Source organism: Mytilus edulis, chromosome 13 (assembly GCF_963676685.1).
Source record: "Mytilus edulis chromosome 13, xbMytEdul2.2, whole genome shotgun sequence".
Lineage (NCBI taxonomy): Eukaryota > Metazoa > Mollusca > Bivalvia > Mytilida > Mytilidae > Mytilus > Mytilus edulis.
Window position 1 is genome coordinate 30,498,913 of NC_092356.1, and position 25,208 is coordinate 30,524,120.

Here is a 25,208-nt window from a genome sequence, read left to right on the forward strand (position 1 = left end):
CCTACCATAATCATATCCATGGCAAGTCATGGCATATACTGCTGAGGCATTGACCTTTAACTTTAACTTACCATAAACATTCCCCTGATAAGACATGTCATACAATGCTGAAGCTTTAACCTTTAATCTGCCATTAAAATATCCATGACAAGTCATACCATAAATGTCTAAAGAATTGACCTTTAACCTTTAATTAACCATTATCATGTCCATGACAATTCATTCATACACTGCTGTAGATCTGACCTTTATATTAGCTTACCATAATCAAAACCTTTACAAGTCATACCATACATGGCTAAAGAATTGACCGTTAACCTTGAACTTACCATAATCATATCCATGACAAGTCATGTCATACACTGCTGCAGCATCTATCAATGAACCTTTTAGTTTGTTGTCCCAAATTTCTGCACATTCACCTATAACATAAGATGTATGTCACAAGTACTTTTTTTAAATATTAAAACTGTTATCCATGATTTTCAGAACAGCATGAAGAGAGACCATTTTCATTTTTTCTATCTATTTAAAATATTTCTTAATATATTTATGGAAAAATTATGTATGCTGATCTCATAAATGTATCTAAGACATAATTGTAAAATTCATAGTTTTTGAAAAGATTCAAGTCTAACAAATCAGTTTTTATTTCTACATATATTATGTAAACCACATAAAACAAGAGCCAAATATGTGTTGCCTATCAAATATTTCACACAGAAGGCATGTAAATAAACTTTGGTCATTTTTAAGAAGTTTAAAAGAAGCTATGTCAATCATATTTCAAATCATAAGTTTAACATTTGCACATGTAATCCCTATACCATTATTCTCTTTTTGTTTATTTTCAAATTTTACCCACTGAATATTAGGTTTTACTTACATTTGTTCAATACAGTCATACAAAAGACTTTTGACATTGGATTAGATTATTTTTCGACAGGTTACCTAATCTGTGGTTATACATCCTGGTACTCATTCTCATAAGAGCAACCAAAATAAGATTTAATCAAACATGAAATTAGTGCACTTTGTGGGTAAAGCTTACTGTTTTTCCATTATTTTATTGTAAAATGAAAGCATCAGACAGTTGATTTCCTCAAAAAAAATGTTCTGATTAAAAGCTTTATTTACTTATTTCTGCTGCTCTTGGTTGACCGAGTACCAGGCTATCCAAGCAGAGAGAAGGTTACCTGTCAAAAAAGTATAAACTCCAAGTCAAAAGTTGGTATTATGAAAATTGTATATTCTGCACATTTTTAAATTACCTTCAACACAATGACAATTCTCTTTACTACAGAAAACATCTAATTCTGCCACTTCATATTGCAGACTATAAAACTTCACACATCTCTCATCTGAAAATATATGTCTCATCACAAACCTTTATATTACCATAATATCATAATATTTCACACAGAAGGCATGTAAATTATGTTACCATAATATCATAATAGCGTAGTAAGTTTTATATTGACAGAAACAAATATTATAAACTGAATATAATAATGCTATTATATTTATTATATAACAATGTTTGTTTTGAATAACATGATGAATGAAATTTAAAAAAAACATAAATTTCTATATAACTTTGTTAAATTAGGCTAAATACAACCTTTTTGGTTTTTTTTTATTACAGTGAGTTGACTGTTAGTGTTGCTCTCCACCAATTGCAACTCATTCAAAATTTTGACCAAATTGCAATGTTTTATTAAACCAAATTGTTCAACTGGTCAGAATATTGAACAAATTGTTCAGTCAAAATGTGAAAGTGCAAGGTGATAAAATAAAATATACTGACAATCCTATAAGACTTTAACTCCACTTTAATGATGTTGTGACAAAAATTAGTTTATCAGTTTGTATAGTTATATTATAGTCATTTCCATGCTGAAGAGGAACTGTTTATTTTGAATTGCTATAAAATTGTCCAAACTAAGCTTTCATATAGTTTTTCTTTCTAAAAGTATTCTATATTTATAAGATATAGAATTCAAAATAAACAGTTCCCCTTCAGCATGGAAATGAATATAATATAACTATACAAACTGATAAACTAATTTTGTCACAACATCATTAATGTGGAGTTATAGGATTGTAAGTATGTTTTATTTTATCACCTTGCACTTTCATGACTTGGCTGTGGTTTTCTACAGCAGTTGGTTCAAATTTCTGACCAGTTGAACAATTTGATTTAATAAAACAAATTGCAATTTGGTCAAAATTTTGAATGAGTTGCAATTGGTGGAGAGCAACACTAACAGTCAAATATCAAATTACTTCTGTTCTTTTTTTAAAATAATTAAACTGACTATCTAGATGTTGTGTTGCTTGTTTATTTGTTTTTCTATGTTAGAAATTCTAGTTTTTAGACAAGTTGGTTAGTTGGAGGTTGGCATGGTCTGTTTTATACGGTTTGTTAATTTAAGATATCCTTTAATGTAGTATTCTTTACTTTGTTTTTATAATTTTATTGAAACAAATCGATTTAAGGTGGTACCCAACACTTTAACTAAACTTAATTTGGCACTTTTTATTTTCTTAAAATTTTGACAAAGTATTTACTTTGACCCTTTGACAAAAACATAAAAAATTGAACAAATTTGAACCAACCGTTTTATCAGAAAAATTACACAGGTTATATAGCAGTTTAACACTTATTTTGATCACTGAGAAGCTTAATATTCCCTTAACAACACAACGTAATTAAAACGTTTAGCTGATTTTACAGAGTTATCTCCCTGTAGTGTTAGGTACCACCTTAATGATGGTTGCCATAGACCTTTTTGCTATTTGGATCTACAACACTTGACCTGAGAATCTGTGTCTCTTTAAACTATTCACATCATGCAACAATCACTTTTCCTTTGTGCATCAGACATTTTGTATTGTGACATTCTAATTTTACAGGAACTTTTGTGATGCACAGTTATGGCAGACAAATGGCAATAAAGTGTATTGTGAAAAATTAATATGGTTTTTTATTTGGATGTAAATTATAATTTACTAAATAGTTTTCTTGTTTGAATTATTTTACATTTGTCATATCTTGGCCTTTTATAGCTGACTATGCGGTATGGTCTTTGCTCATTGATGAATACAGTGACCTATAGTTGTTAGTTTCTGTGTCATGTAATCTCTTGTGGAGAGTTGTTTATAAGTAAAAATACATAAAGAAAGTTCTGCTTTTACAATATAAAATTGAGGGATTTTTTTCTGACTATGGCATAATTTCTATGATTGAGTTACCTTTCTTTGAATAGTCATAAACTTCCACTTTTGCTGACTGAAGATTTTCTACCTCAAAGTCCATTATCATCCGTAACTTGAAACAAATTTCTTCCTGTGGTATCTATTTCAAAGAAATTACCAATAACTGAGGAAATGTATGAGGGTGGTAATGGGGGTACTTTCATGATGAATAATGGAAAAAAATTCTTGCCAAATGACATTAACAGTAATTTTTGGTGATTAAAAAGGTACATTTTCTTTTAGACGATAAAAAAATTCGACTGATTTTGACGAATAAAATTAAATTTAATTAATTAATTTACAAATAATTATTTTAGACCATTGACAATTCATAATAAGGATATTTTGAAGAATTACCGTAAAGTTACAACCAATTTGAGACTAACGGTAGCTAAAAATGATAGTTTGACACCTGACGGTAAAGGGCATTACTACCCTCAAGTATTCACAGGCATTTGATATTGAAAAAGTTGAGAGGTCAGCATATTGTCTTCAACAATTAATAAATCTCAAACTGACTTTATTAAATTCACTCATGTTTAGAAACTCAAAGAGCCATTAAGAGCTTGTCATTACATAATTGTATAGACATTTGTTAATTGTTGAAGGCCATTTTAGCTGATCATGACCTCTAAACTTTTTTCAATGTCATTGGGTTTATCTCATTTATTTTTCCCCATCTACATCTGTTTTAATTTAGGAATATGACAGTTGCTAAACTTTCCTTCTAATGGTTCAAATAGTCTAATTTTTGAATATTTTTTTTTTTATGTTTTATGGACTTATCCCTATTTTACATTACCTTGATAGTTTGTAATTCTTTTTTTTATACTTTTTTTTTAATTTATGGTAATAACAAGTAAATTAAGTGGTCAAACAAGGTATTCACTTAGTAGACAAAAATATCACATCCTTTATTTGTTGCAGAGGTAATAAGGTCAATATATGCAAATGTAACCTGAAACTGTACTTATTCTAAAACCAAGGACAATAGTTCTGTTATAAAATAATCAACATTTCCAACCTTTTGTAAGTAAAATGTAATAGCTCTCTTAGACACATCATAACTGTCAATGAAATCTTCTTCTGTCACCTGTAAAAAGAAAAATGAATGTTCTGACAATATCATGAAAAGGACATGCATAAATATATTCTGTTTTGATGCTGACACATTGAAACTAACCAGACGAATGTCATAAATTTTGATGAGCTTTTTATAATTCATATCTTAAAAGGATAGAAGGATATTTTTTTGGTTTACAGAATGGGATAAATGACTTAATAAAATATTCAAAATATTTATATTTTCAGATATTTTTAGGATCACAATAATTTCAATTTACTGGCTTTTATACTCTTTTTTTTTGGCCTTAACAATTTTGAGTTTGTAAAATTCTGAATATATTTGATTTATTGCCTGTTGGAACCCCCCATTTTTATAGAATCAATGAATTTGAATAAGGACATTTAGTTGGAACACACCCCCTTTTTATCCTGGGTTGGGAACTCTGCCTTTCTAAAAAGGCTGGATCTGCTTCTGATTTTCTATTCACAAAAATTGCAAAAATATATTGCTCACCAAAATATATTTATTAGTATATAAATAAAAGATGTACCTTTTTTAGGTCCTCTTCTTCAACAACATATCCTGTAGGTAGTCCAACATCTATCACTGGCATGTCTAAAATTTCATTTCCCATGTACCTAGAATATCATATCCAATCTAAATATAATTTTAAACAAGAATAAATAGATAATACTATGTCTGCTCTATCTTGTACATTTCCAAGTGGCATAGGGGGAGGGGTACGTGGTCTGGGGTTTTGGAACCACCCTTTTTTTTTACGATCAATATATTTGAATGGGGACATGTAGTTGGAACCCCCTTTTAGTTGTGAAAAATGTAATTTAGCTCAATTTTTTTTATATTTTTGAAAAAAGACCACTTCATAATGATCACCTGCACCAAGATTACATTGATGTGACTTGATGTTTACCTCACACATTCCTTTGATTCATATTTAGAATATCTATGAGGTTTTTTTTAACTTTTGAAGTTTAAATACCATGATTAACATAAATTTTTTAACAATATTTATTATAATTCTACAGTAAAATGATATATGTACTTACGAAACACAAATTTCCATACACTTCTGTTGCCTACTGGCACCTCGGCGACGGGCAGACCTGCCTGTTCTTCTCCTGTTGCTCCTCCTTCCATTAATTCTCCGTCTGCCACTCTGCCCTCTGCCACTCTGCCCTCGGCCACTACGTCCTCTGCCACTTCTTCCTCTTGATGTTTCAATATCCACTTCCCCGGACAAATCAACATTTAATAAATCTGGGCCACTTGGACCGGATGGTGGTCGTGGTCCTTGGACACGATCTGGAGGTGGATTCACATTCTGGTTAGAGAAACCAATTCTGGGGTCAGGATCTGGGACATTGTATCTGTCTAATACCACATCATAATCAATAACATCTTCGCATTTACCACAAACATCGCACTGTTGGTCTCTGTAATGTAATTCTTGAGATTTAAGAATTGGAGAACCTTATTTTTAGACCAAATATTGATAATTCAGAAGAAAAAAAAATATTATTGCGAGAAAAATTTGACAGGGTAAAAACCCCAATAATTTAAACTCACCTTTTCCATATTTGTATTTGAATAAAACAGGATTTTTCTGAATATTGCAAACTTAAATTGTATTTTTGTCTAAAATGACAAATTTGCAATAATAAATGGACGCAATAATTTCTGAATTTGTAGTCGGCTGTAAATTTACTGTATTATATATTTTTCAATTTATGACAACTGCTGTGTGTGTCCCATTTGAATCTGTACCTAAAACAAGCTATATGACTAAAACAAACATTAACCAGAAACCTAACTACACTACACTTTTGTATTAGTTTAGACATACTTAAAAAATATTTGGGTAATTCTAATTCCAATAAACACCCTGTTTAATATGAATAAAATCTAAAATGCCAAAGACTTTCGCTTTAGACAGGGTTTATTGTTTATTCACAGCTGAATTCAAATAAAATGATATTCTTAACAAACATGTGCCATCAAAAGTACTGCTCTTAAGGGTAAATATCATATACTGGTTAATGGAAATTTGCATGCAGGTATGTATTTTTCTTCATGATATCTCCCCCTCTTTCCCCCTTATATGTTAATATCACAAAACATGTTTTACAGCACCCCATTTTTGTATCTGTCCCAAGTCAGGAGCTTCTGGTCTTTGTTAGTCTTGTATGTTTTTTAAGTTATACTTCATTGACATTTATTTGTTTTGGAATCTAATCTGATGTCCATTTTCAATGAACTAGCACACATTTTTGTTTAGGGCCAGATGAAGCCAGCCTGTGTTGAAGACCCATTGGTAGCCTTAGGCTGCTATTTAGCTCCTTAGTCAGGTTGTTGCCTCTATGACAAATTCCCCATTTCCTTTCTCAATTCAAATGACAAGGTTCAATAAGGTCCTAAAATGGCCCTCTCTTTTAACCTTAAATTTTAAATTATGATTTATTGAACAATATCACAATGAATCATAGCTTATACATTGACTAGATAGGAAATGAGCCTTTTGGTTGAAAATTAATGTTACTGCGTTCTACTGATGACGTCACAAACAGTACTTATTTTCATTTCCATGAAAATTGGTAAATTTTGCATTGATTATTGGACAGGAAACATGGAGCGCATACGTCGAAAAAAAAAGATTTTTGAACACAATGTTTTTAATGACATTTTGCATGTTTAACTTGAATATTTAGTTTGTCGACACCTGCGCTCTATGTTTCCTGGTCCTAAATTTGGTTGAAATCTGGCCATTTTTGTCAAAATCTCTTATTTGGACCTGTTTTAAATGTAGAAATCAACACTCTAGAATAAAACTTTGACACAAATAGTTCTATTTTACTTTCTCATATGTTTTTAAGACAACTTTGAACATATTTTATCTTGAACCATTCAATTTTATAATGGGGCCAAATACCGAACTTACTCCTTAAAACCCACCTCTGTGATTGCTTTTCCTGTAGTATGTCTACATCAATATCATCAATTTCTATATTGATGTCAAATTTACAGCCAGTTCTCTCAGTGTCGTTGACATTATAACGGAATTCTACCTCCATACGAGCCACACCTCTTCCTTGTGTTGTCACATGTAACTTTCCAGTGGCAGGGATCTGTATTGTGACAAAAAATAAAGGTACATGTATGAGTATTTAAACTAGTGAATAGCAATACTCTAGTGTATTCATTATTATGCAAGGGGCCTCCTTGGCCCAGTGGTCTAAGCAGTTACTTCTGTAATCACTAGCCAGTCAACACTGAGGTTGTGAGTTGGAACCCCGCTCGTGCAGATGCACTCAACTCCAATCTTAATTGACTAGGACTGTCAGTTTTCCTATCAAAGGTTGGTGGTTTTCTTTGGGCACTGCGGCTTCCTCCACAAATAAAAACTGGCCGCCAAGAAATAGCCTAAGGTGCATAAAGGTGGCATTAAAACACCAATAATCAAATCATTATTATGCAGGAAATGGAATACCAATTTTTGTAGATTTCATTGGAAGACGTAAACCATGAATTTAAAAGTCAAGAGTACCAATTTTATGAAGGTCTGTATAGAGATTTTGACATAACAAAATCAAATATCTAGGTTTCAATTTTTCAACAATCCAAGAAAATTAATATCCATAAGAAAAAAAAAAAAAAAAAGAATGTGTCCCAAGTACACGGATGCCCCACTCACACTATCATTTTCTATGTTCAGTATACCTTGAAATTGGGGTAAAAACTCTCATTTGGCAATAAAATTAGAAAGATCATATCATAGGGAACATGTGTACTTTCAAGTTTCAAGTCGATTGGACTTGAACTTCATCAAAAATGACCTTGACCAAAAACTTTGACCTGAAGCGGGACAACGGACGGACAAACGGACAAAAGGACAGACAGACAAACAGACAAACAAACAGACGGACAAACAAACGGAGACACACAACAGAAAACATAATGCCCCTCTACTATCGTACTACCCAAAGTACACATTGCAGCTATGAATTTTCATTGCTCATCTTAAATATTAGAACTACATGTAGGTATATTACCCTTCTGTAAAATGATTGTAAAACCCTACTTTCAAACCCTTTATGATCAAAGCATGGTCATGAATACAAAATACCATACCTTACTGTTAATGAAAGCACTTGACATAAAATGTCAATGACTAAACACATAAGCAGTAAACAGCTGTGCCATGAGTGCATGATATGCCCATCACATTTTGAAAGAATAAAGTTCAATAACTTCTCAATGTCATACAACGACGCTTATCTTAATATATGTAAATCAGTCACCATAATAATTTGGTTAAAGCATTTATGAGTTAATGTCTGACATGTCCGGACAGACAGACGGCCAGAAAGACAGAAAGAAGGACAGACTGAAAGAAAATACAGTCAGACAGACAAAAAAAAAAAGACAGACAGACAGAGGGACGGATGGACAGACAGACAGTATACCATAATACGTCCCTGAACAGGCGTATAAAAATAAACAAATCAGATAATTTCTGCTATCAAAGGACAATTTGCCTTATATTTATGTTCTTGTAAAAGGAAGTATTCCCAAATCAGTATGTTCCTTGTTTTGTATATCTACGTCATGAAAAGATTTCTCAAACAAATATTTATGTTTCCTTAAATGTATGTGTTCCCAAAATGGTGTGTTCCTTGTAGGAACTGTAAAGTCATATCTTGAACTGTGTATTTTTTTTTCCCTCATAAGGAGGTGTTCCCAAAATAATGTGGTTCTTGTGACTGTATATATTCATCATGCCAACTAGGTAGATTTACCAACTGTTTCAGTAAATGGAGGTGTATCCTAACTTATGTGTTCATTGTGGTAACTGTATACTTTACATCATGCACATATTTCCTAACCCAGATATAAGTTCCTTTTAACTGAACTGTTCACAAAATGGTGTGTTCCTTATTATGACTGATCGAGGTGTTCCCTTGCGATAACTGTAAACTTACATCATGAACAGATTTCTCAACCATAGATTCACGTTCCTGTAAATTGAGGTGTTCCCTAAATGTACTATTATGTCCAGAAGTAATAGTACACCTCATGTTCACATCTTCTGCATATGTTCTCACATTATACATGGACAAAGCCTGTAGTCCTACTATGGTATCCTGCAAATATGACATCATATTTTATCATGAAATAAATGGGGAACGTGTCCTACGGACACAGATGATGTCCCAGCTTGCATATAATGTAATAATTACATTAGATGTATGTTTCATTATAATATTTTATTCTGATTGGCTAACTGCACATCACATGTTATTCCGTAAGCAGTTGCAATGCTCAATACAACTTTTCACTCATGATAACACGTGCTCCAACAATAAAGTGCACAGGTGAATTAAATAATAAAATATATAAAATTCGTGTTTTCATGATCATAGCTAAAAAATGTAATTATAAGTATTGAATGCTTCTTTTTGTAACTTTATAGGGTTGTAAAAGCGTTGACCGTGCGTACATTTTTAGAATGAAGCCCTTCCGCGCTTCATACAAAATGTACTTCGGTCAACGCTTTTACACCCCAATAAATTTACAAAAAGAAGCATTCAATTCTTAAATAAAGGGACATTACTCAAGAACTGTAAAATTGATGCAACCAAAATTTGTAATTGATATGAGTTTTGTGCTAATAAGCATTGTGTATAAGTTTCCAAACATTTAGTTTAGGCAAACAAAGGTTAGATTAAGGAAACCAAAAACACAGGAGAAGTGATGCCACCAAAAATCAAACCAGATGCTCCGCAGGGCACAGCTTTATACGACTGCAGAGGTCGAACCCTGAACAGTTGGGGCAAGTATGGACACAACATTTAAGCTTGATACAGCTCTGAATTTGGATTGTGATTAAATAGTTGACACAACATAGGTTTCTGACACAGAATGAAATAGGTCTAAGAACTTAAACTTAAAAACTTAAAAATTTTAAATTGGACATTTACCTATTATGGTCCAATATCCAAAATCTAAATACATGGTTAGATTCAGCATATCATAGAACCCCAAGAATTCAATTTATGATGAAATCAAATAATGTTCAATTTTAGACCCTTTAGACCTCATATGTGATCCAATTTGATAACTGGGCAAAAATATTGAAAATCTAAATACATGGTTATATTCAGCATACCAGTATTTAAAAAGCCCATATATTCAATTTTTGGTGAAAACAAACAAAGTTTAATTTTGGACCCCGATTTGGACCAACTTGAAAACTGGGCCCATAATCAAACATCTAAGAACTTGTTTAGATTCAACATATCAAAGAACCCCAAGAATTCAATTTTTGTTAAAATCAAACTAAATTTAATTTTGGACCCTTTTGACCTTAATGTAGACCAATTTGTGAACAGGACCAAAAATTAAGAATCTAAATAAACGGTTAGATTTGGCATATCAAAGAACCCAAATAATTCATTTTTTTATGAAATCAAACAAAGTTTTTTTGGCCCCTAATTCCTAAACTGTTGGGACAAAAACTACAAAAATCAATCTCAACATTCCTTTTGTGTTAAAATCTCAACATTCCTTGTGTTAAAATTTCATAGATTTCTATTTATTTAAACTAAAGTAATTGTGTAAAAACCAAGAAAAATGCTTATTTGGGACCTTTTTTTGGCCCCTTATTCCTAAACTGTTGGCACCAAAACTCCCAAAATCAATCCCAACCTTCCTTTTATGGTCATAAACCATGTGTTTAAATTTCATAGATTTCTATCTACTTATATTAAAGTTATAGTGAGAAAACCAAATGTCTTTGGACGATGACAACGACAACGCCGACGACAAAATCATACCAATACATGTATACGACCAAAAAATTTTCAATTTTTGCGGTGGTTTAAAAACTTGATCTGTGTTTTGTGGTAGTAAGCATTGTGCATAATTTCATAATATTTGGTTGAGGCATTAAAATAGTAACAAATTTCAAATGAAAAGAAATTAGATAGTCACAATTGCCATGAGTTTTCAATCCTGTCCATAATTAATGTTAAATGTAAAATGGCACATTTTTTTAACCAACCTGTGTTGATACAAATGCTCCAGAAGCTTGCTGTTGTTCAACCAACCATTCAACAATGTTATGGCTGTATGTAATCTTATCTAGTTCCAGATGAGCGAGCAGAGCATATGCTGTTGTTTCTATGGATACTGCTGAGGGGTTCTTTCTATACCAATAAGGAATATCTGTCTGGTTGCGATGATCATTAAATTCTATTGGCCAATATCGGTAACCTAATAAAAATATTTTAAAGCAAAGAAAAATATTAAGTACAATTTGATTAATTATATAATCAGAAATTTAGTTTTCCCAAAACCAAAAAATTTACAATAATTGCTAATATCCCACAAATAATAAGAAATTCACAGTAAATTTTTTTTTAAATCTATCAGAGGTTCTTTTATATATACAAATAGACTCTTTTTTACCGGCATCAGAAATATGATTGTAAACGTGCCTCAATGCTAACTGTAAAATTCATCTTGCAATGCTGATCAAGAGCAAAAACAAATTCCATCTTGTATCTTTTTGGCACCCAAAGTTCTCATGAGTCCACTGTTATAAGGATCATATGCTTTAAGGGGATACATAACACTACAGGGAGATAACTCTGTAAATATCAGCAGAACATTTTATTCACATTCTATTGTTAAGGAAATATCAATCACCTCAATGAATAAAATAAGTGTTTGTCAAACTGCTATATCCTATAAAATCTATCTAATAATGCATGGTTCCAATTTTTAAGAAAAAATTTTGTCAAAGTGTCAAAGCTGATATTTTGTTTAAATATTATGAAAATTTATGAAAATTTAACAAGCTAAATTAATTTGAGTTAGGGTGGTTGTTTCTATCTGAAGTTTATTTACCTTTGTTCCTCTCATCAGGGAAATTTACAAACTTTGAATATCTCTGTAGTTTTCTATTTATCCTGTGCTTCCTATCACTATTAGCTAAAGCCAAAGCATATGCTGCTATTGACAGGGAATATGGGTGGTGGGTACTTAAAAACTGGTTTTCTAGAAAACCTACTGCTTTTCTGATGTTTTCACTGGTTCCCTGAAACAAAACTAGGACATGAGTAAATAGAAACAATCTGAAAATAAAAATACCTTATAAAAGCTAAATAATTTAACAGATTCATTAAAGAACCATGGTTTTTAAACAGATAGGGAAAAACCCTCACAAAAACTCTGGAAATTCAGAAACCAACAAAATGTCATTATCTAAAATGCTAACTGAGAGAAAAATCTAAAACAACCAGTCAGAAACTACCTCAGTGGTCGTCTTATGTTATACTCAAAATGTTTGGATTTTTAGTGTGATTTAGATAAATTGGATCAATATCTGATGGAGGATCTTGGTAATTCATTTACTTTTTTTTACATTTTGAACATTGAGTTTATATCAACACCAATCTATTGTTGAAGACTCAAGTCAACCTCTCAATGTTGTTTGGTATTTGTGTAAGACAGTTGCTGTCTTGTTGAAATACATAACTTCTCCTTTAAAGAACAGTTTCAGCAACCTTTAGTTTTCTTTGGTGAAAATGGTCTATTTACTTACCTAACTAGCCTAAATTTTCATGCCAATCCTAACACATTTTGCAAATTGTTTTTGGTAAAGGACAGATTTTTCTTGTTTAAGCAATCTTGAAGTGAAAACATTTTCCTACATAGTCTATGTAAAACCCAATTCCAAAATAAATTATTTTACAAAACCTTTTTTTTTATTAAAAATTATTTTTTTTTGCCAGAAGACAGGATTTATAGTTTATTTTTTAAACTTTCACCACTTTAAATATATGACTCAGCAGACCTAAGGGTCTTAAGCAATTTATGCGGTTTTTTTTTAAGCTATTCTAATTGTTTTGCTGTCTTTTACTTTTAATGTTTTATCACCTTATGTGGATCACCTCATTGCTTTCTTTCTTAGTTTGTATAAACTTTTTCTCAAGCATTGTAATTAAGATTAATATCCAATCAAATTAGGAATATAATGTTTACAGGTTAAATTGGCAAGATTTGTGTTGATTGCAGATGTCAAACTACGTTTTAAGGATTGAGCTGTCAACGTATATTTGTTTCACCTAACAGAAGTTCCACTGAAAACTTTGTTATAAACAATGTCATAATATCTGTGCCTGTTGGAAAAAATATTCTATACCATTTATTCCATTAGGAACATTTACTGTAATATCTATTCCAAAGGAAATAATTTCCAGAATAATTTTTTCATTTGGAACTTATATTATGAAGGAACTTCTATTCCGTGACAGAGCAACCATTCATACAAACAATAAAATTGAGAATGGAAATGGGGAATGTGCCAAAGAGACAACAACCCGACCATAGAAAAAAACAACAGCAGAAGGTCACCAACAGGTCTTCAATGTAGCAAAAAATTCACGCACCCGGAGGCGTCCTTCAGATGGCCCCTATACAAATATATACTAGTTCAGTGATAATGAACGCCATACTAATTTCCAAATTGTACACAAGAAACTAAAATTAAAATAATACAAGACTAACAAAGGCTAGAGGCTCCTGACTTGGGACAGGCACAAAAATGCGGCGGGGTTAAACATGTTTGTGAGATCTCAACCCTCCCCCTATACCTCTAGCCAATGTAAAAAAGTAAACGCATAACAATATGCACATTAAAATTCATACAAACAAAGCTAGCAAGCTAATCAAAGTCTTATTCTGCATGAATTAGTAAATTAGCTGTAACAGAACACATTTCTTTGGCTCACCTGTAGTCTACAATCACATTCCAACAGAGATATCAATACAAAAGCTGTTAGGGATGTCTCTCCATTTATACCACCCTGAAAATATAAAAAAAAAGTCAAAAATCAAACTGTTACCAATTTTCAAACAAACTTTTGTTTAATGAAAACTTTCATAAATCTGAAGTGTGTGCCATCAAATTTAGAGTCTTAATTTCTAAGGAAGTGTTAATTCATCTCTCACAGCCACACAGACACCCCATTTTGGTGAGGAGTTTATTGCAGGTTAGAAAAAGACTAGGGAGTGACTATCTCCTATACCCTAATCACCAGTGGTAAGGTGGTACATAATACTAAAGGGAGATAACTCGGTAAAACAGATAAATGTTGGAATCAAGTTCTATTGTTAAGGCAATATTGAGCTTTTCATTGATCAAAACTAGAGTATTTCATTCTGTTAATTATCCAATGAATTTGTTTTTTGATAAAGTGTGTGGTTCAAGTTTTTTGAATTTTATATATTTTTGTCCAAGGGTCAAAGTAAATATTTTGTGAAAATTAAACGAGCAAAATTAATCAAATTCAATGTGTTTTGTACCAACTTAAAAAGATTCAATCAACAGCCTTTCCCACACAGTAAGAACATATTATTTGATTTTAGTTGCCAAAGTAATTATTCAAAAGGTGTTCTGCAATGTCATATTAAAATTCATACATAATAGACATCTCAGATGTCCTCTATGTTAATAATATAATAACTAATGAAAAATACTAATAGAGATAAATATTCAAAGATTGACAGAACACCACATTAATTCAGAAACACTTAGCGGATGAGTTAATTATCAGTGTCGCTCGGTCATGAGTAGAATATTTTTCGATATTTGAATTCTTTTTATTACATTGGCGAGTAGTTAACAACCACGTTTATTTCACATATGAAATCATCTGTTTTTATTTCACTGTGAAATTAATGTAATTCATTGCAACCAATGTAATAATATAATTTTTACAGATATTTTCATAACAAATAAAAGCACTGCCCAACTAAGCATGCATAACAAATTTCTAGTCTTTAGAAATATTTAGTTTTTTTGGGGAAAACTCAATCTATATAAGAAACTGTAATTTCCAAAAGTATTGCTTGCATAACTATTGCTATTGTTTGACGTTTGGCACAAATGTGAATTTTATTATCCTGATTACAAAAAATACAGCCTATGTATAATTCTACCATTATTAGAATGCAAATTTTTTTTTTTTTTTTTTTTTTTTTTTTTTTTTTTTTTTTTTTTACACTTATCTCGTCATAATAATAATAACATTGCAAAATTTACAGAATTACCACTAAAGAAAACTTTTGTATCTTATTTCAATAGAAACAACATACCATAATTTCTTTGTGATATACTGGAGATGTTTCGGTAAATGATCCATTTTGGTTTTGTTTTGTAAATAGCCATTGCATCCCGGTACAGATAATATTCTGGTCTATATCAATGTAGGTCTTAGCTTGACAAAACACTTTTATGACAAAAGCTGTTAACCTGCAAAATAATAACAATGAGATGATTGTTGCATCTTAATTTATATACAGTGAAACCTGGCTAAACCGAAAACCTGTATAAACCAAACATATTTTTATCATATCAAATTGCATGCGTTGTAAACCTGATAAAACCAAACATCAGCCAAAACCAAACAAAATCATAAGTCCCAAACAGGTTCAGTTTATACAGGTTTTACTGTATAAGCAGAAATCTACATTTTTCCTAATGAAAAACTCAAAAAATAACTTTGATCAAACATTGAATAAGCATGTTTTCAATTTCATGTCTGGTAGAAAAATATGTTAAAATTTGATTGAATTCTGTCAAGTGGTTTTTTTTTCAAGGACTCTGAAATAAACAAGTAATATAAAAATAAATTGCTACATCTATATTTTGATATATAGGAAAGCCCTCAAAATCCATGTCATAATATTACTATATGCACAATTTCTTATGCAAGTTTGGATGAATTTTGTCTAGCCTGCATTTTCTAAGAGAATTGATAATGTATTATTTGGACAACAACACTGGTACCAAATGATGACATGCAACAGGTCAGAAGTGGTCCTTTGTTTTATTAGCTACAGCTGGACAGTGTATGGTGCAAAAATTACTTGAAAGAGGATTAATCTGTGAATTATGAAAACGTACCCTTCTATTGACTGTTGGATAATTATGAAGTACAAATGTGCTTCCTGAATACTGGCCACTTATTCTCACAAATTTTAGATCATCAAAGAATCAAACAGGTTACTTTGGACTCATATTAATCCTGGGATACCATTTTTTCCTGGATTTCATTTGTGGAAGTTAACCAGAAATTTAAATGTTCAACTTAATACAAACTCTCTAGATGTTTCTATGCAAAATTTTTTAAAACTTGAAATCAAACATCTATTAAAAAAACACTTTTCCGGTGCAAACTAAAAATTGGTATCCACGAAAAATAAAGGAATTCACAGTAATATAAATTGTTCTAACCATGTACTTGAAGGTCTGTGTTGCCAAACAGAAAAAGAACCATCTTGTTTCCTGAAAGCTAACTCTCTCTGGTACCCTGTATTTTAAAAAATAATTGAGTATACAGTTATTCCATCAATATCTGAATATTAACATGTTTTTAAATTTTCTCCAGAAGAAATCTTTTTAGCTTTCAAGTTAAACTACAGCTCTTTTGCATGTACATGCATACGATTATAAAAAAAATTTGGAAAAGTATCCAAATGCACATAGCAGTTGAAGAAGTAGCTACAGCTATGAGCTATGGCCAAAATTTTCCAAAAGAAGTAGAGGCATTAATAACCAGTTTTGGCCTAAGATAATAAAGTTATTTAGAACTATATCCAATTTGCACATAGTGTTTGGAAATGCATGCAACAAGAAATATTTATGAATCACATAAGATTTTTTTATGTTATGATGTCTCAATTTCGTCATAATATGCACCATTTTCATGAAAACAGCTAACTCTATAGACTTTTCCATTAAATATTTTCCTCAAGGAAACATTGTGCGCAGTCAAGAAACAACATAATAATTCAACTTAAGCTGTATCATAACAATTGACATGTGTTCTAACTAAATATAAAGTTGTTTCTTTCGTGTGTACATACTTTTCAATCCATTATATACTTTAGTTGACATAAAATAAGAAAAGTTAAGATATTTTGCAATCTATACACATTTTGTCATAGTTTGTTGCCATGGTAACTTGTTAAATGTTAAATCTCATTTTATTTTTTGAACACCCTGTACCTAAGTGCAGTTTTGCGGATGCCATCACGAGTTGGTTGACCGTTATGGAATAACCATTTCAAAAATGATATCGGATATGTTCCTTATGTCGTAACTACAATCCCCTTCCCTTTCATGGATGTGACCTACTGAATGAGACTATTTACCGGATTTGTTATCACATAAGCAACACGACGGGTGTCACATGTGGAGCAGGATCTGCTTACCTTTCCTGAGCACCTGAGATCACCCCTAGTTTTTTGGTGGGGTTCGTTTTGTTTATTCTTTAGTTTAGCTGTTGTTTGTTTGTCTTTCTTTTTCATTTTTAGCCATGGTGTTGTCAATTTGTTTTAGACTTATGAGTTTGACTGTCCCTCTGGTATCTTTCGTCCCTCTTTGATGAAGTAAAGATTATGTATGTTTACTTAAACATAGAACTAATTTTTGGGCCAAATAAGGGACTTATTGCTCCTTTACCTTTTGAACTGTAAAATTAGCTGTGATAAACTAAAAGGAAAAGCTAAACCCCTTTCAACAGACAATATATGCACACAATATTTTTCTGGATTCAGAAACTCAAAAATGTGTACACATAAATACATCAATCTTAAAATAATAATAATAGTGAAACAAAAAAGAAAGTGAAAATCTTACCTACTTTCATGAAGAATTTCCCTCTGTTCTCTGCTTGTGGTGTCAATCCAGTGGTACCATGAAGATATCTCATGGCATAAACAAGAGGTGCCATAAGGATCATGGTCTGTTCCCCACAACCATGGGGAATATTGTCCAGTAGGGAACCTACCCCTCCTAATACAGTCTGAACAGCAGCATCCATTATGTTACCTGCAAAATATGTGAAATAAACATGAAAAATTTTGAAATTGCTAATGATGATGATAATATTTATCATTATAACTGAAAAGAAAAAGAAATGTTGTAAATTCATAAAATTGTTGTAAGGATTTTATTATTGCAAACATTGTGACGGAATAGGTCTTGAAAAAAAACAAAAACTCCTGGTCTAATTTTGATAGCAAATATTGAGAACAATATCAAGAGATGAATAAAAAACCAACCTATAGCTGACACTTTACACTGTCCTGTTCCTGGGATGGCTTCTTCTGGCAAGGCAAGGTCTACTGTTGTCAGCTGTGTATCAAGACTGTGGAAAGGATGTGATACTGCAAAAAATGACATGAATTATATAATTACATTTATAATACACAAAGTTCATTTAAGTTACATTTACCTAATTTTTAATCAATAAAAGCACAACAATTAATGTGATGAAAGGGGGTAAATTTATTTTGGTTAAAGAAACACATTTTGACCTTCCTTGCAGGTAACCCCAGTTCCAAAGTAAGATATTTCAAATTTTTAAGGGAAAAAAAGAGGGAGTCTCCCTTCTAGAGCTGCTGTGTTGGAAGGTCTAGTCAGTATGAGGTAAAAATACCTGCAAAAAATTTAAACAAGGAAAATATTTGTACATTTGTGTTATCTTATAGTACTAAGATCATTGCAATAAATTATAGTGATTGTTATTTGTTAAATAAATATACCAGAGATTAACTCTATTTCTTGGGCCTGGGTTCTTCACATCACACTACAGGGAGATAACTCTGTGAAAATCAGTAGAACTTTTTAATCACATTTTTTGGTTGTCAAACTGCTATATAGCCAATGAAATTTTACTGATTTTAAAAGTGTGTGGTTCAAGTTATTTGAAGTTTTTATATTTTTGTCAATTGGTCAAAATAAATATTTTGTCAAATTTTTATGAAAATTAAACGAACCAAATTAATTTTAGTACTGTTTTTTAGTCATGGATGGATACCCTATATATTTTGTTTTTTTCTGTTGTATTTTGCAAAGTGTTTAAAATAATCAATAAAAATATCAGTTGGAATATTATTAGTTACATAGTGTGCTAGTGACCTAATATGGAATTTACTGACCCCATATATACCGTGTTACGTCACTAGCACACTATGTAACGAATTTATCTTACAGACTATCTTAACATGTGAAATTTAGACTAGTGACCTATCAAAATGAGCAAGTCTTCAATACTGTTAGCATTAAGAAACTCCCTCCATTTATCCTTCAAAAACAGATGCCAACAATAACATCTTGTTAGGTTTAAATGTGTTTTATGAATTCATTTCCATCTTAATCATCTATTTCCTCAATTTTTCTCAGTCCTGTTTTGTTTTTATAAAGGAACGTAACACCACTACTAACCGTGTATAAAATAAGCCTCGCCTCCCTTCTTACCTAATATGAAATATAAAGGGACAAAACTCCACTACTAACTGTGTATGAAATAAGCCCCACCCCCCTACTAACCCCATATGAAATATACACAGTCTTCACACGGATGCTTTTAACCAATCATATGCCTAGAAAAGTATAGGAGGTAAGATAAACTACAATGTGTACAGAGTATACTGATAACACATGAGCGGCGTCAGATATAAATCATCCTTATGCAAATGAATATCAATACATCTGTTATTACCAATATTATTTCAACTGATTGGGCGGAGCTTACATTTTAATTTGCATAAGGACAGTCTATTTGAAGATGTGTGTGATAAGGATGATTGCCGTTATAATAATCATTGATTTCTAATCACCTGTCAGTGTCACCAAACGAATTACAATGTAACAATGACCATAACTGGACACTTCATTGATGAGTTTCTTCTAAAACACCTGTCAAAAGATGGACTGATCAAAGATGAACGAACCGTTTTAACTCCGCCCAGTTAAGTGTAATAAATGAAGTAATATCCTATCTTGGGTTGAAAAAAATATATGGAAAGTCTGTAACTTTTTGAAAATTAATTACCTTAAGGATGTACTTAGGTGAGGTTAGGTGAAAATTAAGAAATTAAGAAATTAAAATTGATACTATAAGTTGGTAGAGCATTCTTTAAGGATGAAAATAAGCTAAAAATATTGATAGGTCATGGACCTCCTTTTGAGATATTTGAGATTTAAAATATGGCGGGAAAAGTCTGACTCAGACTTTCACCTTACATTTGCATTGGTATTATTTGGGTCTCAAAATAAATGAAAGAAAATCAAGAATCTTCTTAAATTTTGGAAAATGACCTTTCATGAGCTATAAAGTCTTATATGAAAAAATAAATGGGTGTTATGGGGCAAAATATTTTACCTTGTATTGTATGGACACCAAGGAGTCCGAACATTTGACACAAATTTCAAAACCTCACCTTAGTACATCCTTAAGAACCATACAAAACAGACCAAAAGTCATCTTTCATTTTGTATTTGAATGTTTCAAACTCAATCAACTTACTCTATACATGCAACTGTGCACTTGCATAAGGTCGAGTTCTATCCGAAGCAGCTCACATGTATATTCAATTATTAAGCTTATGAAAAAACTTTATAAATTACCTTGAACTGTAAGATCTGATTCATCATGGTAGTGTTTCCTTTGACCCTTAGGGTCAAGCCAAAATGATACTGTTTTCTTTTCTTCTCTACCTTCATTCTAAAATAAAATTATAAGTAAAAGTTATGCAGAATTTAAAGAATGTATGTCCATTGGACACCAGGCTCAATTAACTATATTTCTATGTCCAATGCCCTGTGAAATCAGGGCCTATATTTTAACAATAGACCATTTTAATATAACCGGCTTTTGACTCCAGATTATTTAATTGTTCTACTGGTTACCTTCTCCATGGTAGGACATCCTGGTACTCAGTCAAGTAATTTGGTGGGAAAGTTAACTGTTTTATGATGATTTTGTCCTATATAAAAAAAACATTAAACAATCAAGTTTCCCCCCAAACTGTACTGATTCTAAGCTCGATTTATTTTTTAAAATTGCTCTTACATAACTTAGTATCAGGATGTCATACTACAGAAAAGGGAACCTGTTGGAAAACTATAAATCCAGAGTCAAAAGTCAGGAATATTAAAATACTTAATTCATTGAAATTTGACCCTAGATATTCAGGGAAATTGAATATCTATAAACATATAAAATGTATCCACAGTAGGTTATATTTGATCAAACAATACATGTACATGTATATAGTTTCAAATCTTATTTCAGCCACTGTGATGTTTCTATTATTGCGAAAAATCAACAATGTTCTGTGTGTGTTACATTTTAACGTTGTGTTTCTGTTGTGTAGTTTGTTTTCTCTTATTTTTTAGTGTGAATTCACATTACTATAAGACGTGTCAAGGTACTTTTCTATCCCAGATTCATGTGTTTGGTTTTGATGTTGTATTTGTTATTTTCATCGGATTTTGTCTAATGCTTAGTCGGTTTCTGTGTGTCTTACATTTTGGGGTTGTGTCGTTGTTCTCCTCTTGTATTTAATGCGTTTCCCTCGGTTTTAGTTTGTTACCCTGATTTTGTTTTTTGTCCATTGATTTACAAGTTTTGAACAGCAGTATACTACTGTTGCCTTTATTTATTATCCCAATATTTAAACTCTCATGTTTTTATTCTTCTATATAAAATTGAGAATGGAAATGGGGAATGTGTCAAAGAGACAACAACCCGATCATAGAAAAAAGAACAGCAGAAGGTCACTAACAGGTCTTCAATGTAGCGAGACATTCCCGCACCCGGAGGTGTCCTTCAGCTGGCCCCTAAACAAATATATACTAGTTCAGTGATAATGAACGCCATACTAATTTCCGAATTGTACACAAGAAACTAAAATTTAAAAAATACAAGACTAACAAAGGCCAGAGGCTCCTGACTTGGGACAGGCGCAAAAATGCGGCGGGGTTAAACATGTTTATGAGATCTCAACCCTCCCCCTATACCTCTAGTCAATGTAGAAGAGTAAATGCATAACAATATGCACATTTAAAATTCAATTCAAGAGAAGTCCAAGTCTGATGTCAGAAGATGTAACCAAAGAAAATAAACAAAATGACAATAATACATAAATAACAACAGACTACTAGCAGTTAACTGACATGCCAGCTCCAGACTTCAATTAAACTGATTGAAAGATTATGATTTCATCATATGAATATCAGGCACAATCCTTCCCGTTAGTGGTTTAGTATCATACCATCATAACATATATGAGAAGAACATAACCCGTGTCATGCCAACAACTGGTTTTTTAATAAATGTGTTTAGTTCCGATGCAAAGACCCTATAAGTGAATCAATATTAATGCCAAAATAATCAATCTTTAGTGACCTGAAAACAGTTTCGTAACTATATCCCTTCTTGATAAGTCTATTTAAAGGTTTTGTTAGTTTCTGAGGTGAATACTGACATTTTTGTGCTTTATAAAGAATATTTCCATAAAAAATTGGATGTGAAATACCTGAACGTATAAGAAGTCTGCATGTTGAGCTATATTTACAAATGATGTCCTTATACCGATGATAAAATTTAGTAAATGTTTTGACTAGTTTGTGATATCGAAAACCCTGGTGTAATAATTTTTCAGTAATACATAAATTTCTCTCGTTAAAATCTAAAACATTGTTACATACGAATTAAACAGGTATTTCTCTAATTTTTACGCTATTTTCACGTTTCTTGAGCAGTGTAAGAAAACCATTTCTCCTCACTAGTGAAAAACCTGTTCTTGGCAAATGATTGGTCGAAATTAAATTGTGACGTTAAATCTTTTTGGTTTCTTCTGAATTTTCCTATTGTGACGTCATGAAAAAAATTGACCATGCCTGCTGACGTCACATAAAAAGTACACAACTTCCTTCAAATCTTTGAAAAAGAAGGATAAAAATCATTAGAGAAACAGATTCCACCACTATAACTCGTGTATTTTGATATTTCTCCACTCTTGACAGTTAAATTTTAACTATTTAAAAAGCTCAACAAGCCTCACGCTTTAATATTAAAATTTAACTGTCTCGAGTGGAGAAATATCATAACACACTTGTTGCAGTTGTGGAATTTATATTTCTGTAAATCACATAAAAATAAAAATCACATTTTGTTCGAAATTGTGATAAATCCCAATAATAAAAGCATGGAATAATTTCTGATTTTACATTAATACAAATTTAAATTTGACACAATTCTAATCCATATTTAACCTACCACAACTCTTAACGTTTTCTTAACTCTGTCTCCCACATCATAACATAGAACGATGACATCAATGGTGAATTCTCCAGCTCTCATGGGAACTATAGGAAATCTGACAAGCTGTACATTGTTAGGTTCTATCTCAATACGAATAGTATCCTGCTCCGTAGAACACACACCCTCCGTGTTTTGTAGACGTACATGACACTGAAGTATAAAAATAATAAGATCAATTTAAATTTAAATTTTGAAGAAAAAAGATTTTTTAAATTCAATTTCTTGATAAGTTCCATATAACCCATGAATACAAGTTACAAAAAAAAAGAAATTCAAGTTACTACTTCATGTACTTGGAAAATATCATTTTTTTTTAAAGAACTTATTTTTAGTAACAGTGACCAGTCAATTTTGAACACCAAGGTTAATAGGTTTTACCCCTTCCAACAAACCAATAGAACATTTAGTTACCACCACAAAGCATTTGTTTAGATTCAAAGACAGATGGACAAAGTGACAACTTTATGCTCTCCAAGATTTTTGTGGAGATCATTTATACTTGTCAACAATTTTTTTTTTAAATTTAAGTGAACATTTTTATTTATTAAGTTCAACATGAGAAAATACTAAAATTAGAATACAGGAATAAGTCTGACAATAGTTGTACATCTTAAAATCAATGACAATCGACACATACTGGTAGTTTTATTGATCTATAGTTGTGAAGGGTAGCTCTTATTTCTGTCTGTTCCATTCTGACAACACTGTAAGGCAGGTCTAGGTCAACAAAGAAATCCTTGGTACTGATAACATCAACAGATTGTGCAACACACATTCCATAAAGAGGTGACAGACTGACAGCTTGTAGAACATGAGTTGTGGTGGAATCTGGCATTATAATAGATCTGGTTAAAGCACCACTTGCACTGAAATTCAAACCAATATGATTATAACCTTTTAGATATTATTTGTTTTACTGATATATTAATTGAATGTTTATACACTGAGTATCACCTCTATTAAGCAGTTTTTCAGGAAGTATCAAACATTAAATGTATAAAATTAGATTTTTCATATACTAAAATAAGACAGCTACCAAAATAACACAAAAATAATTCAGGAATGTGTCCATGGGACACAGACATTTACCCCACTTGCATATAAAAATACACAGGGACATAACTGAAGAACAGTAAAAGCGAGGCTACCCAAATTTGTACTTTGTCTGAATTTTGTAGTACTAATTAGCATTTTGTATAAGTTTCATAACATTTGGTTATGGCAAACTAAACTAAGAGAACGGAAACGAAAAATTCAGCACTTTTTCTATCAGTAAAGGGGCATAATTTGGAACAGTTGAGTCAGGATCCCTAATAGACCTTGAGATGAGGAACTCAGATGACGTAATTTAAAAAAAATATAAGTCCGCCATACAATTGTGGATGCTGTGATTTTAAAAATGTACATAAATGAACAATAAGAACTGTTTTTATAGAGCTGATGTGATGAGAAAAGAAATATGTAGATTTGACCTGAAATAAATTATTAGAAAGGACAATTTCTTTATTGAACTTTATGATCAGAATTTTGGGATTATTTCATGGGGAGAGTGACATTTTTAACCATCTTCCGGGGTCCAGCAATTTGCGAAAAAAGTAATCTCACTTGCCACCCTGAAAATTTAACCAGACATGTTTAAGTAAACAATATGGACTGAGCAACGGAGGAAAATGTTACCATTA

General features: G+C 31.6%; 1 protein-coding gene across 1 annotated transcript in view; it reads right to left on the bottom strand.

The window, feature by feature from the left end:
- LOC139500845 (complement C3-like) overlaps nt 1–25,208 on the bottom strand; it is a 60,572-nt gene that overhangs the window by 2,709 nt on the left and 32,655 nt on the right. Inside the window, exons 19-36 of the mRNA XM_071289724.1 lie at nt 24,164–24,392; nt 23,482–23,676; nt 20,826–20,922; nt 18,476–18,580; nt 18,051–18,242; nt 16,644–16,719; nt 15,503–15,659; nt 14,137–14,211; nt 12,251–12,440; nt 11,403–11,614; nt 9,322–9,483; nt 7,295–7,467; nt 5,392–5,778; nt 4,875–4,962; nt 4,283–4,351; nt 3,256–3,358; nt 1,272–1,361; nt 330–422 (exon numbers count right to left, since the gene is read on the bottom strand). Coding sequence (XP_071145825.1) covers nt 330–422; nt 1,272–1,361; nt 3,256–3,358; nt 4,283–4,351; nt 4,875–4,962; nt 5,392–5,778; nt 7,295–7,467; nt 9,322–9,483; nt 11,403–11,614; nt 12,251–12,440; nt 14,137–14,211; nt 15,503–15,659; nt 16,644–16,719; nt 18,051–18,242; nt 18,476–18,580; nt 20,826–20,922; nt 23,482–23,676; nt 24,164–24,392 — 2,693 coding nt within the window. The remainder of the gene's footprint in view (nt 1–329; nt 423–1,271; nt 1,362–3,255; nt 3,359–4,282; nt 4,352–4,874; nt 4,963–5,391; nt 5,779–7,294; nt 7,468–9,321; nt 9,484–11,402; nt 11,615–12,250; nt 12,441–14,136; nt 14,212–15,502; nt 15,660–16,643; nt 16,720–18,050; nt 18,243–18,475; nt 18,581–20,825; nt 20,923–23,481; nt 23,677–24,163; nt 24,393–25,208) is intronic.